Source organism: Hoplias malabaricus, chromosome 18, assembly GCF_029633855.1.
Source record: "Hoplias malabaricus isolate fHopMal1 chromosome 18, fHopMal1.hap1, whole genome shotgun sequence".
NCBI classification, from domain to species: domain Eukaryota; kingdom Metazoa; phylum Chordata; class Actinopteri; order Characiformes; family Erythrinidae; genus Hoplias; species Hoplias malabaricus.
In genome coordinates, this window is record NC_089817.1 from 9,832,604 (window position 1) to 9,849,205 (window position 16,602).

Genomic DNA, 16,602 nt, shown 5'->3' on the forward strand with positions numbered 1-16,602 from the left:
TGATGCGGGCTGCATTTTGCAGATTGTCCATTAGAAAGTTTTGGTGTTCAGCAATAGTAGTCTACTTATAAAAGATCAATCTATGCATGTAAATGATTTATTATTTTATTACTGCAATATAAAAATATTCAATTTTCAATATGCTTGTTATTTATAAATTGTGATTAGTTCAGAAATAGTGGTTCTGTTAACCTTGGAACAAAAGTTATTTCTTTATAAAATAAATCATTCACAGGGCCCATATCATGTTAAGTATAAATATAAATTAAAATGTTTTCATTTTTAAGAATTATTGATCATTTACCTATATCGGTCCAAAATAAAGCACAATAGCAAAAGTCTTTCTAATTCTAAGGAATAATTGGGAGAGCTCTAAAAATGTCTGTTAAAGCAAATGAACTCCTTGGCGATATAGACCCACACAAATATTTGTTGATATTGTCTGAGTTTTTCCTTGTGCAGTGTTGGTGGCAGTAATTCAGTTTTGCTGGAGTGTGTTTGCTGTAAAGTAGTTCATGCTTGTTGCCTGAGGAGATGCCACGCAAGATGGCACTCAGAGTCGCTCTGTTTCTGCAGTAGAGGAACAGATGGACAAGATGATGCATGGAGCCACTGGCTCACTGATCACATTAAGGCATATTGTTTGGCATGTGCAAATGCTTCCTTAACCTGCTTGCACCTAACTAGTGGTAAGCATTACACGTGCATGAAATTGTGGTTTCTGTGCTGTTTTGATTGTACCTTTTAGTGATTAGGTGCCACTGTAAGACTGTGTACTACTGTACTTATGCTTACTGCTTCCTAAGGGTTATTTTTCTCCAGTTGTGAATATGGCAGTTCAAACTGGTTGTCATGTAAGTCTTCATTACATAGGTGGACACAAACTGGGTCAAATAAGCTCCTTCTTTTTGTGATGATTCACTTAATTATATGGCACCTACTCACAGAAAATCTTATTTCATCATTGCCTGCTGTGCAGAATAGACTCTCCTGGCTGTATGTACCAAGGTCATGCAGATATCGAAATTATAGACGTACTATTTAAATGTCATGGCTTTTTTGTCCTGAGACTCCATATCCTCAAGTACTGTGATTTGCATGTTACTTCAATTAAATTAGACTTGATTATTCATGGAAATTTCTACATTGTATCTCTCCTAGCTGTGATTCTGCAGTAAATTTTCATAGATCAAGGCAAATTTGCATCCTTAATTCTGCATCCAAATGGGTATTGAATGGTCCCCTGATGAGCTAAATCGGATTTTCCCCCTCCATCCTCACCCCCTTGCTATGTCCTCACTCCAAACATTAATATCCTCTATCCAGTAAAACAATGAGCCTGAGCCTGTCCCATAATGCCTAAGAGCGTCTGTCCCGATCACTCCCAATATGGCAGGCATTGGCCTACAGTAATAAAACTGCAGACTGGAGTGCCTCCAATATTTCACAGATTTGCCTCTTTTTTTTAGAGTTCAAAGACACATTTACTGAGTGTTTTTTTTTTCCTTCCTCTTCAATTCCCTTGAAAGCCCAGCATGTGCTCCAGCCCACTGGCACATCCACTAAAATATGACAACTCATCTCTCTATTGGTGGCTTGCATGTTTTCAGGTTAGTCTCAGACCTTTAAGTAAGGCTTGAACCTAACATAACCAGTTAGGATCGGGCTGACCAACTACTGTTTGCCATTGTATCAAAGGGGAAAAGTCCAGTTTACACCTTTGCCAGTGGTAATTCTGTGCTCACTGTACTGGAATAATTAGACCTAGCTGCTGTGGCCCAATCACCATCATTAGCATTTTAGAGTGGCTTAAATTACATACGTATAGTAAATTAATGGGATAACACCAATGAATTATTAACTTTGACAAGAACCAAATGCACACCAAGTAGTGTGTTGCAATAGTGTTATGAGCTGTGATGACAATTATGTTTGTATGATATCATATGCAGCACTGTCAGGAACTACACTAAACGTATTTAATTTGCATTTGAAATATGTGCAATTTTGTTTTCCTAGATGATATTTCTTTGGAGAATATATATAATTTGATAAGGAAGGGGAAAATCTAAGGATACAGATAACAGTGTACAAAATGAAAGTGCAAGCAAATATTAATTGCTGTAAATAAAATAAGAAATGTGTGAACTTAAAAATTCCAAATAAAAAAAAAAGCTACTGCTGTTCTCAAAACAGTTGACTGATCAACACCAAGCCCAAACCACATCATCACTTACTGTTTCTCTCTCTCAGAGCAGTGTATTATAGGAGAACTGCAATGTTCAGTATCACCTTCCTTTTAAATCTCTTTAGTGAGCTGCACTGACTCTGAACATGATGATTATAGAGCTACACTTAGTTCACGTCTTCATGGGCTCACACACCACAGAGACTTCTAACCCTTACCCTCTGATAACTGTGTGTGTGTGTGTGTTTGTCTCTGTCTGTGTGGGTGTTCTCATACATTTTCAAGTCTTGGCTATGTAGGAAATCCAGTGGGTAAAAAAAATCCATGGATATATGATGTCAGGACCCAATTCAGAGATTCCACCGATCTAAAATTATAATCTAGATGTGACACAAAGCAATAATCATGTACAGTGTTTATTTTAAATATTCTTTAATATGAAATGCATTGTGAGTCTAAAGCATAGAATCTGTTACAACTGTTACTTCTACAGCCACTTATTAATATTAATCCCATTCATTTTTAACATTTTGTATTAACACACCTACCACATGAATCCATAAATATAGATTTAACTGTTGATCTAAATGGAAACTGCAGCCAATGTAGTTACAGGTAAGATACAGGTAGATGCAGATTCAGATATGCATCAAATTATCATTGCTTTATCAACAAAAACTGTGGCAGTGAGCTCACCCTGACTTCACTGTTCCCCACTGGTGTCCTTGTTTTTTCCCATCAGGCTCTCTTTAGCTAGTGCTTCCTCTCAAACTTATTTTACCCTTTGTTGGCACTCCCAGGGTAAAAGTGCAGATCCAGATCGTCTACCTCTTCCTCATCTACTACTTCATCTATTTCATCTTCATTAAGAACATATTACATAGAAGACTCGCATTTGAAACTGAAGTTACTGAAGTTAAAGTTATGTTGGGGCCTAATGACATTCTTTTGGATACAGTACATGACCCCATATTCAAGCAGTGTTCACCCTGCACGCTGTCCCACGTTCCTCTGTTCTGCCGTCTTCAGACTCCCACTGCAGACAATAATGAGGCTGCCGCTCAGCATCACAAGAGCAGTTGCTGTTAGGAATAAAAACGTTCTGAACATTGGCTCACTCCACAAGGGGAGGGACCTTCTCCTCCCCTCTCGTTCCTTTTTCTCTCCCTCTCTTTCCCTCCCTCCCTCTCTCTCTCCTCCAGCCTCTCTTCTCTCTCTCCTCCTCTCTCAAACTCTCAGTCAGTGATGTGTGGCTTTCAGGGGAACTGTAAGCTCTGAATCAAAACACTGGTGGACGCGATGCTGGCTATTTGAAAGGAGGAGACGCCTCAGAGAGAGAGAGGGTGTGTGTGTGCGTGTGTGTGTATGTGTGCGTGTGTATGTGTGTGTGCCTGAGCGTTTGTGATTGCTCACACGTTTTGTCTGCTGTTCCTCCACACACTCTCCGCTCTCCCTTGCACTCTCTCCCTCTCTCTCACACTCTCTGATAACTGGTATTCGGGACAGGTGGCTTTTTTCTTTTTGAGTTCCTCTACGTTTTTGCGCTTTAGCTGAGAAGATGATTGGGGTAAACAGTGTTCAGGGTACTGGGAAGGTCCGCAGTATGCGTGCCAGTGGCTCGGTCAAGTACGGCAGGGAGGAGTCGGTTAGGCGACAGCCCCAGCACCGCTCCAAGTCCCTGAAAATGTCCAATTCATCTGAATTTTCCACTGGACACTCCAAAAAGGACAAGGTAAAAAGGTTATTTTTATAATCCTTTTTTTCCTTGATTTTGCCTTTTGATACTGATGCATGCTGTTAGATTTCATAACTGTTTTTGGATTAGTTGAGACTTGCTGTAACACATGTGTTGCCATATTTAAACATGCTACTTTGATTATTGCTGTAGTATTTACCGTCTTTACACTGCACACAAACATAAGCACTGATTCAAGTCCTTGAAAATGGCTAGTTCCTCCGGACAGTCCAGGACGGAGGAGGTAAAAACACTCTGCTTGGCTAGTTCAGATAAGCTGCATCTGCAAAATCTGTTATTGTTTTAATTTTATGATTTACTGACTTTCTCAGTCACGTTTTGCATAACATAGTAAAACTGTGGAGTCTGTGCTCTACACACAGGCTGTAAATTGCCACTTGTTAGTGGGAATGCCACTCTTGCACTGGTGTAATGCCTGCAGCACTCAGCCTGCTAATTTCACTTTGAACTAAATGCTGCATTTTCCTCGGGTGGGAAGCTTTCTTGGCTTTTCAGAGTGAATCCTGCCTCCTCAGTTGAAGATAACAGAGAGTAGCGGGGCTTTTCAGTGTGATGAATGGCTCAGAAATTCCCTTTACCCGTCAGTCTAAAGAAGAACAGAACAGTTGTTATAGTCTGATAGTGATAGTCTCAATCTCTATGCTTTTCTAACAGATAAGTCACCTTGCCTTTAGTTCTCTCTCTCTCTCTCTCTCTCTCCACTGCATTGCTCTTTTTGTACCTGTTTGTCTTGAGTGATTGGCATTGATGCCAGAAGTACATATTTTCTGTAACTTTGTATACTCACCAGTTCCCATGCGTCCTCTCAACCTCTCTGAGACACCCTCCACATGCCATAAGTGGGCAATTAAACTTAATGTGTCTGGTGTCTTGCTCCTGTAGTCCAGATATTTCTGCTTGAAATACACCTGATACGAAGCAGTTGTTGTTTTCTCAGTAATAGGTTTGTACTAGAATATTGAATAATAAGATTTGTAATAGGATTAGTTGTGTCATGTGTATTATTGTGATCTGTAAATGCTTCAGAGTTATAAGAATTCTAATAGCGGTTCTGTTATAAGATGTTGTCTTATATATATCCAAAGCCATGCCTATGTTTTATATATATATATTTTCTCCTCCCCCTCTCTTTGTACGTCACACAGGATTCTCTTCCTCAGGCTAGTCTACATCTTCCTCATATTTCAGTGCTTGTAGTGTCCAGAGGAGGGGGCTAAACATACAGTAGTGGACAACAATTTTTTTTATGGGGAATTCCACAGATTCAGTTGTTTTAGTGTAAAATGAAGCCTTATAGGTGCATCTAATTTAAAGAAAATTTGAGGCTGGTTTCTTTACAAAGGAGATTCTAGGAGCTAGAGCTTCCAATGTCTTTAGTGCAAATGTAGCCATTTTGTCTTAATATTTTGAAATGTCTGTGTGTGTCCTCTGAATTTTATATTTAGTGGCAAATTATTGGAAAATGTAAGGCGGGTGTAAAATGTTTTCTTGTGGACTGTTTTAGGAAACTTTTTTTATTGAAAGTAAATAGTAAATTGAAAGTTTTTCTGAAAGTAAATAGTGCGTCTGAATTTTATGGATGTGTAAATAGCGCATGTTAAATCAATATCTTAAACCAAAATGATTAAATATAAACCAAAACAAGTAAAATAGTATCTACAGCGTCAGCCATCATACTCTCAACCATTTCTTCTAACGGCTTCCTGTGATGTAGCTTTTAGAAATTGTAAAGACTATATATCTGATTCCTAGCACTACTGCTGTAAACAATTCTCACTTTGTATATTTCTCTAGAATGGAGCGTTTCACATCAAACCACTATGATTGTTTTTGTTTACATTTTGCTTATAGACTTTTTCCTCTGTAAGTACACTGTCATGTCTTATTTTAACAGCTGTTCATGTCAGTTACTTTTTTTGATAGTGGCTGAATTATTAGCAGCCATGCAAAATTATTCGAACACTGTATTTTTTTGTGTTATGTTTAATGTAAGCTTTTTGTCATGTTTTTGTTGTTAGCAATATCTGTCGTTGAATAAGGCAGTGATCTTTTTAATGACTAGTCATGTGTGACCTCAAATAACAATAATAAATTGCTAGGCTCTTCCCTGGTATCTATAAAAAAGACAAAACACACTGAGAGAAGTGTTCTTTTGGGTGTGCTTGCAAGATGATTACACATGAAACTTCACAAGTCTTAAAGAGTTTACACTGTATTTTATAGTAGGCCATGGTATGTCAGTATTTTGAATATTGTGCTGAATTACTGACCTATCCTAGAACACTGAACAGTTACATTTTTGATAAAGATTTAGTCCAAATACACCAAGTCTTTAAACAGGAACAATATAATAAGGAGCCTAATGCTGGTTATAATATATATAATAAAAGTAGGTGACACAAGCCTTACTTATGAGTTAATCTTTAATATTAATTTATTGTCTGTAACCGCTTCCAGCTCAGGGCTGTGGTGGGTCCGGAGCCTACTCGGAATCATTGGGTGCAAGGCAAGAATACACCCTGGAGTGGGCACCAGTCCTCCACAGGGCGACACACACTCACACATTCACTCACACCTATGGACACTTTTGAGTCACCAATCCACCTACCAACGATTGTCTTTGGACCATGGGAGGAAACCGGATCACCCAGAGGAGACCACGCGGACACAGGGAGAACACACCAACTCCTCACAGACAGTCACCCGGAGTGGGATCATCTTTAATATGTCATAAATAATACATAAAAACAATAAAAGAAGGTTGAATATTATTAAAACACATGCAGTCTTTCACATTAGTGCTTGTGAATTCTTCTGTGCTTATATTGCTTTGAGCTGAAGCAGTTCGTCAGATACTGCCACACAGTGTCAGCTTTGTAGAGTTTCAGCTGTGAGTTGGTATTGAAAAATTTTGGCAAAATGGGCTGTGAGGTTCGGGGTCACACTGTAAAGGTTGACACCATTTGGATTTTCTCAAAATTAAAGCAAGAGTACAAATTATTCTTTCATATCTCCCAAGGATGGAAGCTTTATGTACTCTTTGTTTGATGGAGACAATTTGGTGGTCTTTGGCGTCCTGCGTTTTTGATACGGGTCCTGTTTTCTGTATTGTTTTTTATTTTTTTAACTACATCCCCACCTTACCCCAGGGTTAGGGTTTTTTTTTTTTTTTTTACGTTCCCCTTTCCATGTATAATTTTTCTGAAGTACAATGCATGTAATTAATGCACATTCTAATTGGAAATTAAAAGTATTGAAGGATGGTCTTTTGTACAATGCTGTATAAATTTGCTTGTAGTTTATTTGATTTAAATTCTTCAGGACATAGTTTTATCTAGATCTTAGTGTACTTGCTTGACTCACTTCTTAGAGGTCATCGTAGATGCATGTGTTGTTTAGCTGCAACACTGCAGTTTGATTTAGAATCACTACCCTTTGTTCTCAGTTCTTTTAGATCCAGTATTTATTTATTTATTTTTTTAATTTACCAGAGATGCACAGTAATGAGGTTGAAGCTCCTGTATTTAGTTCTTTATTCTGTTAGTTCAGAATGAATGAAGAATTCAGAGGTGCTAGAGCCACTGTAAAATCAATGATTCAAAAGAAGGAAGGTGGGGGAAGCTGAGAGACGAACACACTTTACATCACACTTCACGGCTGCAGTGTTTGACCAGTAACTGTTGATGGCAGGGGGACCAAACATATGCAGCATCATACCACACCAGAGCTATTGAATCATCTTGTGTTTCTTAAGCAATTGTTCAAATGGTTACTTTAAAGTGTTGTGTACTATTTGCCCTCTGGTGAATCATAAAACTCGAATGTCACCAAGTGAGAAAATATGAAAGATCAGTCTGTACAACTGTATGGTCAATAACAAGAGGAATTCTTGTTAAATGGATTTTTGTACTGTCCGACTGATGCCTTTTTGTTCATTTTTTTTCTCTGCAGGTGTTGTACAACTCAATCAAGAACGAGAAGCTGGAATGGGCAGTGTATGTATTTTTTTTTCATTCAAGACTGAAGGGTTTTTTTCCAAAATGCTTTAAACCTTATGCATTTTCAAAGAAAACTTTAGAATTTTTCAGAGTAAGCTTAACATATACTAGGAATGCCAATGATTAAATCGTGAATATAGAAATAAAAAGAAGTTTGATATTTACATGGACAATCATTTTTTCAAACCTATTTCTGGCCAAAATGGTTAGACATGGTCGGACAGCATTTTGGAATGAAACGTTTCAGCTATACGTTTATTCATTACAGTTTTATTATAATATTAATATGTCTATTACATATATTTAGTGATGGGCAAATGTAATTCCAAATAAGTTATACATTACCAAGAGAGAGTAAATGTAAGAACAAGTCCTCTATTTTTCAATAGAACATTTAAACAACATAAAATGTTGTGTGTGCCCAAACGTTTGATTAAGACGGTACATGTGTATGCAACATTTCCACTCTTTTGTTGCTGTAACATATAGTGTGCATTTGTTATTTCAGGCACTTATATTTGTGACAGTTGAGTTAATGTTGTCATCAGTGGCAGATGAACTAGCAAACTTGATGCAGTGTAATGAATCTGAGACATAGGAGGGCAATCATGTGCTGATTAAGTCATGTCTGTCTTGGATAAAATATTTTTCAGCTGTACATAGTGTGATAAAATATGAAATTGTGTTTATTTATGACAATTGTCTCATTGTTTATAATTCTAGCAATAGCAGGGCCCTTGTATTAGAATAGTGGTTAAAATTGGTTCAAGTTACATCTCTATGTATATGTATGTATGTATGTATGTATATGTAGGGTATTCCAGTCTAACTGTGACAGCATATAAAGGAGGGTGACAACTCACAAGCACAAACAAATACTTGTGCATCTATGTATGTGGATGTGTTTGTGTGTATTTGTGTAAAATTGCAGAAGCATGTATGTTCTGAGGCAAATGATTGGATTGGTGACAGTTGAGACAAGAGCCGTAATTAGCATCAGAAAAACATCACATTAGAATGACAATCTGTCTTCCTGATAACAATGATAAAGTGTGAGGCTGATCCATTGTGCCTTAGGTAATCTACCAAATTACAGCTTGCAAACGCCAACTCTGCTGCTTGTACACGGCAAGCCTGTCGTGATTAAAAGAGGCTCTCTCATTGCATGTCATCACCAGTATGTTTGGTCCATGATTGAGATTTACATTTCCCTGAGGTTATATGCCTCATTTGTAGTCTCTTGGGCCCATTTATGACTATTCCTGAAAGGAATCTTACATCCTTCTTTGTGCCTCACCGTGAAGGAAATATAGGTTATTTGACAGCTTTCTCTTTTTGCTGCATATTACTTAGATGTCACTAAAGATTCTGAACAGCACCCAAATTTTTATCATCTTCTGTTTAACCCAGTTTCAAAAAAAATAAATTAAGATAAGTGTATATATATGTGTATATATATATATATATATATATATATATATATATATATATATATATATAATATAATATAATATAATATAATTTTTTTTCTCCAATAAACACTTTTAATATTTAGCAATATGAAAGTCAATGTCAGTGGGTAACTCATCACACTTGGAGGAGGAGACTCACTGACAAATCTTTTACATCAACTAACTAAAGAATAGCCTCTGACATTTGAATTCATTTAAACATTTGACTTGGATTATAAGAAGATTAAAGCTTGATTGTTATTTGTTGGCATCAGTTTTTTAGGGCAGTGACGATGTCTTGTACACACAGTGGACTTTTAATCAAGTAAAGCGTTTTGTCTTATTCAGTACTTGGTTGGAGGCTGTTTGCTCAAAGTTTCAAAGCAGTGATATGAAGTGAATGACTTCACTGCAGCTTTTTTGACCTCCTGCTGACCCTATTCAGACTGAGGCATCTGGTCAAACTGTTCTCACAGACAGCTGCTATTGTTTTTTAATAAGAACCTGTGTGTGCTGGCTTTTGGACTGCCACATACCAGAGTCCCTCTCATTGTGTGTACTGAGATGGGGAACATCTCAACTGCAAGCATTACAACACAGTAAAATACACCTCATCTCCTCTTCGTCATCTTTGTCATCCTTTCCTAAAACTAATTCATGAGTAAAGCTGGTGTTTGCAAATTATTTTATTTGCAAATATTATCATTTATATTTAATCTCTAATCGCAAGTATCAGCACATCTTTTCAGTAAATTCATTCCCAGAACTTTCCACAATCAAGTCAAGCAATATCCAGCTCTTCTTTAAAGTCACAAATACTTCTCAGTTTAGTTTTGGGCACATTAAGACTTACTGTGAAGCAAAACTGGAGATGTTCACTGCAGTCCTGCTCCCATGTTGACCTTGGTTTATCAGTCTGTACAATAAGTCTGTGTAACATTTTCCCCCATTTTAATATGTAGCCTATGAAAGAGGCAGCTTATTCCTCAGTAGGCTGTAGGAGTAAGAGGAGCTCAGACTGTGCTGTAACTCAATGTTCTCTTGCTTTTCGGCCCCATTCTTCACTCTCTAGGCAGAGCCATCCTCTGGCATAGCAGTGGCTGCCTCTTGAGGACAGAGAACAGGTGCTAGTCCCATCCAATTACAGCAATTTATTACTCTGTTCCCTCTGTACTTTGATCAAATAACTCATCTCCGTAAACGTTGCTCACTAACTGCTGCTGTAGAAATTCTTCTGGAGCGCTCAGTGAGATGAGTTATGACTGAACTGGCCCGTATGGTCATGAAGCACTGGCAAAAGTCACAGGCTCTTCACATCTTCACAGAGTATTTCAGGCCATTGCATACTTGCCTATTTTGGTTTAGCATGTTTGATAGATATGTGGATTTTTATTTTATGATTTATCTTATGTAACTTGAGGTACAGACACAAAAACAACACTGAAAACTTGTGTTTCCAGCTGATGTTTACATTCTTCAGCAGGAGCTGTCTCTGGGGATTGACAGATTTATGCAAGACTATGAATGGCAGACACTTTAAACCTTCAGTTTAGATATACACACAGCCATCTGTTTCCAGTCAGTCATTTGAGACACATGCATTCATCCTTAAGGGTTCACTGTGAAGCAGAATAAAAATACTGTACAAAACCAGAGACCACCATTTATTTTTTTTTCCAATCTTTATGGCCAATATGTACAAGTCATTGAGCTCAGGACTCAATGAGTTGTGACCTCTATATCTTTAAAAAAGATTTGAGGGTGATCAATATATTGGTAGCCATTGCATTTGCATTTCTTTATTAATATATAAAGCAAGCCGATATGTATTTAAATAAGATGTTTTATCTGTCTTGATTTTGTTGGATCTTGATGCATTCTTATAGCCATTGTATTGTTTGATTCTATCAGCCAAAAAATATTTTCCAAGAGCAGCAAAGGCTTTCTTTATCTCTTCAGACAGTGCAGTGTTGATATGGGGAAAGAGTCAGCCATATTAAGTATGTGTTTGTGGCCACACTCTGGAGGTACCTGTATTGATTGTGATAATGCTGGCCAGAGTGAGATGGTGAGAGCTGAATGACTGGGCAGTTTTTCATGACGCAGACAGCCTCCTACACAGCAGCCCACATGGACACCAGCTTATCATCTTCAGCAGCCTTCAAATACTTGTTGAGGTTTCTTTCAAACCTGTAGCTTCCATGGCTGTTGCTCTAATACGAGTTAATGCAGGGGTTTGAAATACCAGCCCCTGGGCCTACATTTTTCAAAGTACACAGCTTCATACAACAAGGTTATTCCTTAAATCTGTCCTGCAAATATTTTTTTATTGTGCCAGCAGCTATATATACATCTGACAGATTTGCCTTACCCACAAGATAATGTGTCTAGTCTCTCAATATAAGCTACGTTAAATCAGCTTAGGCTGATGCTGCCCATGCTAAAAGCAAATATTGAGTTCAGCATGTGAGAAAAACTGTTCAAATGAAAAACTGACGAAGCATGAACACTGCACAGTGAGCAAGGATGATGATAGGCTACCGTAGCTTTAAATAACTTTGCTGTTATTTTCCATTTTGGACTGATGGATGAATCTGCCTTTGTGGATCAACAGTGGGGTTACATCGTATTATACCTAAAACAACAGAAACTATTATGAAGTAAATGACTTGGCAACACAGACTAACAGTTGCCATTTATTAACACCTCACTCGCAAATTCACAATTAAAGCCTCATGATAATGTTGTTGGATTCTTTAGTTGAGCAGCGATTTATTTTTAGACCCTTGTAGTGCCTGATTGCTAGTTTGATGTTTTAACCTCATGAGTTGATATTTTGCAGAAAAGTTCTTGACTCAGAAGGTGAGTCATGAGACAATAATTTTAAAAATATTTTTTAATGGTTTAAATAAATTTAGATATTAAATTTAGTTTTATTTTAAGAACCTTTCCAGGAACATTTAGAGAAAACTTGAAAAAGAAAAAAGGTCTAATTTCTCCTACCAACCACAAATATTTTGAGAATTCCCTTGTCAGATTTTGCCTGTGAAATTGTAGTAGAGTTTGTATACACCACCGTTGCTGTGTAAAATAGCAGCTCACTGTACAGCTGCCACAGATTCCTTCATTTTTCTGTCAGAGCTTACCTCATATTATTCAGCTTCATTGCATTTGTGCATAATCCAGATACAACAAATTGTATTCGTGTAGAATTTGGAATCTCTGAAGGGAAAACACACGGGTCTTTGAGGGCTGAATTTGGCAGTATAAGAGATAATCAGCAGTGTTTCAGAACATTTGGTGCTCAGATTTTAGGCTCAGTTTTGTGCCCATGCTTCATCTTTTGTTGCCATGCCCAGCACTGCATCTTAACAGGAGGGCATGAGCAAAACACCTCCCAGTATGGTCATCAAGAGGAGAACCAGCTGGCCAAAATTCAGCCACAAATTAAACTGAGTGCTAAAGGGCTGCATCATAAGGATGATATTTTGATGGTGATATTTTAATGTAATGTGATACTGTTTAAATTTAGAGCTGTCAGATTAATGGCAGAATTGTGATAAAACTCTCTTTTCGTTTGCTTATTATTTGCCACTGAAATATAGATTTTCCTATTTAACATAAGTGCATTTAATTACAGCCATTAGTGGACAAAATAAGCTTTATCAGAATAGATTTATTAGTTTCAGTAGCAGTTACGGAGGGAAGTCCTTAGCCATTAACTTAAACAGTTTACACAATGGTTCTTTAGAGGGAAATGCACAAGCGTCAGCCTTTAACTCCCACATACAGTTACACTACGTAGACTGTATGTAATCACTGATTCTGAAGTGAGTTCCATGTAGGGTTAATCATCTTGGTATCATCAAAGACTGTGAAATAACATTAAACAAGCAGACAAAGAGCAAAGTAGTTGTAGTGACTGGTGGCTGCCCACAAAGTCACATAGTGACAAATTATGAAAAAATGTTAATAAATGCCTTTAAAACTTTATTGCTTTAACCCATTATCACTGTATAGACCCATATTTAAATTACAATACTTTTAATCGCAAATATTAGAAAAGTAGTCCCCAGGCTATCTGAATACCTGTCATGTTCTCATTTATATTGAGGAAATTAGTTCTTGCAACAAAAACAGTGCAATTTGTTTGTAAACACTTCTAAGTCTAAAATGGAATCATTTGATGCCCTTTATTTATAAAGCAGTCACCAAAGCATTTCCTGTTTATTGTGCTGTATTATCACACTAAGCAAATGTTTATCTTCACTGCTAAGACCAAGCAAAAAAATGGAAACTGCTGATTTATGTCTCTGTTGCAAGAGCTCAGTTTTTAAAGCCATAGTATTGTTTGGTTCTATGAATATTAAGCTGCAAAAAACAGTTCTGACACTGTTATTTTCATGTCATGTAAGCCATTTACATATATCAGTCCTTTCTGCCTATAGCTGGATAGCCCCACCTGTTCATGCTAAAATTATGAAGAGTGTTTTTGCCTGGCCTGCTTTTGAAAGCATGGGACTTTAATGTCCATGGAATTGTTGCTTAGGTACCTGTACAGCTTGGTGTATTTGTGTGGGAAACTGCATTTATACAGTCATTCATATTCTAAATATGCAGAGCATCTGACCCCTTATAACGCAGTGGTTTGTAATTAAAATATATAGTGAACCTTGACGCTCTGTCACAAGGAGGCAGAGTAGAATATCTTAGGCTCTGCTTAACTACCGAAGTGCAGATCATCAATTATTACGTCCCAAGGAATAAATAACTAAATAAAAACGGCTCCTCTGAGAGTTTTAAAGTCTCAAATATGCTTTAGACACCATTATGCCACATCTCATGCTGAGTTCCAAAAGTAGCAAAACTAAATGGGGCATGTCTTTGCTTAAAAAACATGGCTGACTAATGTAGGATCAAATAGAGAAGATACAGAGCTTTACCAGGAAGTGAGAAAACGCTAACGGAGGAAAATGTTGCCTTTATTTTTCAGTGATGGGGATGAATTGAAGAAGTCCCTCTCTGAACTTGCAGACAACAAGATGGACAACGCCAATGCAAAGAGCATTAGCAGGATCAGCAGTGGCAGCAACCCATTCCTGGACATCGCCCATGACCCCAATGCTGCTGTTTATAAAACAGGCTTTCTGGCCCGGAAAATCCATGCTGACATGGATGGCAAGAAAAGTAAGGTTTATTGGCTCTTAATCGAGTTTGTGAACAGAATATTTTTATCCATTTTATTTGTTAGGTACCAGCGCTTGCTTTCAAATGTATTGATTTGCAGTTTGTATGTGAATGTGCATTAGGGTGTCATATATCCTTAATACCATCTTTCCTTCTATGAAATTGTTTCTGTCCAAAACTGTTAGTGCCATTAGTACTTATCAATAAACATTGTTGCTGCAGGAACCATCCTCTTTTATAAATAAAACATTCAAAAAAACATCTGCCAACAGAAGCTGCACTTTAGTAGATACAGAAGTGAAGAAAAGAACGGAATGGTCATTAAAATAATTGCTGCGTAATGTGTGCTGGCACAAAGAACAGGTTGAATGCAGCGCTGCTAGCGACCAGACATGAATGGATGGGATTTGGCATTAGTGCCTCATATTTCACGTCCACTTATCTCCCTCGTCTAATGAGTTTTGGTGCTTGCCAGAGGAGGAAAAAGTTGCTGACTTTTTAGTAGCATGCTTATTTCTGCTTGAAAGTAAGAGGATTAATGCTCATCTCTGAGGTTTACTGCCATGGCATTTGTATACTCCAAGGAAGTAATTTCCTTGTCCCTTAATGATGCTATGGCAGATTATTGGCTGATGGTGTCAAATTAAATATTGTATCATATGAATAGTCTCAGGGTTCTTACAGAAGGGTGGTACTGTTCACATTAAACAGAAATGGAAACCCAAAATGTAGCAGAAATGTTTGAGACATGAAATGTTCTTTTTTTAAGTGAAAATAAATAAGCAACCACAAGTTTGAGTGCAAAACAGTGGCCCAATTATTCTTGAATACAAAAAGTGTGTACAGTTTTTGACAAAAGATCTCCTTAATTAAGCCGTGCCTAATGTTTATGGTTTAAACAGAAAGTTTAACAGAAATATACTACTCAATTTAGGCCTGGGGTGCTAATCCTGAAGCAGCCTTTTATTTTCCCGAGGAGATATTTTCAACAATTAATAAATGAAACGTAGTTGCTTCACAAATACAGAAGAGAAGAAGTGATGATTAGTGAGATGAGTCTGTGGCGCCAGCTCAGGTACAGTCATGCCTAGCAGTCTCAGACTAGGCTTGTAATACTGCCAGAGCCAAAGAGGTTAACACCACCCAAGGGGCTCATGGACCTTTATTATAGTAGAGTTAAAAACAGCAGGGCTTATGTGTGCCATTGCTGTGCTCTGATCTGACCAGCCATGTGATTCAAGCATGCAGACCACTGTAATCACAAGAACACACAACCAACCAAAGACACACTTCTGTGATTTAAATAACAGGGAAGGTAAAGGCTTTCTGAATCAGGGGGACAAATGGTGGCAGAAGGACTTGGACGACTCCCAAAGTATCTATGGGATGCTTGTAAAGTTGATCTATTAAAGCACTTACTATAAAACAGATTTATATATACAAGTATAACGTGCACAGAATGAAAAGGTGAACAGTATTGTATATGGTTTCTGTATAGTAGGGTTGATTTAACTTGTAAAAATGTATTTTCCTCCTGCTTTCCGGCTTAGTAAGATGTAGCCTTATGGACTATCCATTCTGCATTTATTATTTAGGTTACTGTTTGTCTTGTTTTTTGTTTTGTATTTTAAATTAACTCTGAAATTATGAAAAAGTATGTGTATTTGTGTTAGCCTTAAGGTCGTTTTTACTGTTTATGGCACAGTGTTACAAAAAAATATATGCTTCCATTATTTAGCACCAAGAGGGCGGAGAGGCTGGAAGACATTCTATGCTGTCCTTAAAGGCATGATTCTCTATTTACAAAAGGTACAGTTCTCATTCTCTTTGCTTACATATAGTTAATATATATAAATGCATACAAGGAAAGCTATGTAAACTAAGCTGATTGGGTAATTTGTTGCTTTAATGCAACTGACCTTCTCTCTTTTTTTTTCTTTTCTTTTTTTCCCCCCACTTGCTTTGACCTTCTTTATAAATGATTAATGTGGCTGACATTAAAAAATTTGATTGTGTTTCTAT

The 16,602-nt window shown here is 37.3% G+C and overlaps 1 protein-coding gene across 6 annotated transcripts in view; it reads left to right on the top strand.

Annotated features, from left to right (window-relative positions):
- Positions 1 to 16,602, top strand: part of psd3l (pleckstrin and Sec7 domain containing 3, like) — a 110,553-nt gene that overhangs the window by 82,025 nt on the left and 11,926 nt on the right. For 5 of the 6 annotated variants that reach the window (XM_066650895.1, XM_066650896.1, XM_066650899.1 and 2 more), the window contains 3 exons: positions 7,896 to 7,939; positions 14,387 to 14,580; positions 16,319 to 16,389. In XM_066650895.1, coding sequence (XP_066506992.1) covers positions 7,896 to 7,939; positions 14,387 to 14,580; positions 16,319 to 16,389 — 309 coding nt within the window. Of the gene's footprint in view, positions 1 to 3,416; positions 3,921 to 7,895; positions 7,940 to 14,386; positions 14,581 to 16,318; positions 16,390 to 16,602 lie in introns of those variants that run through there. The other variant, XM_066650900.1, reaches the window with a different exon arrangement.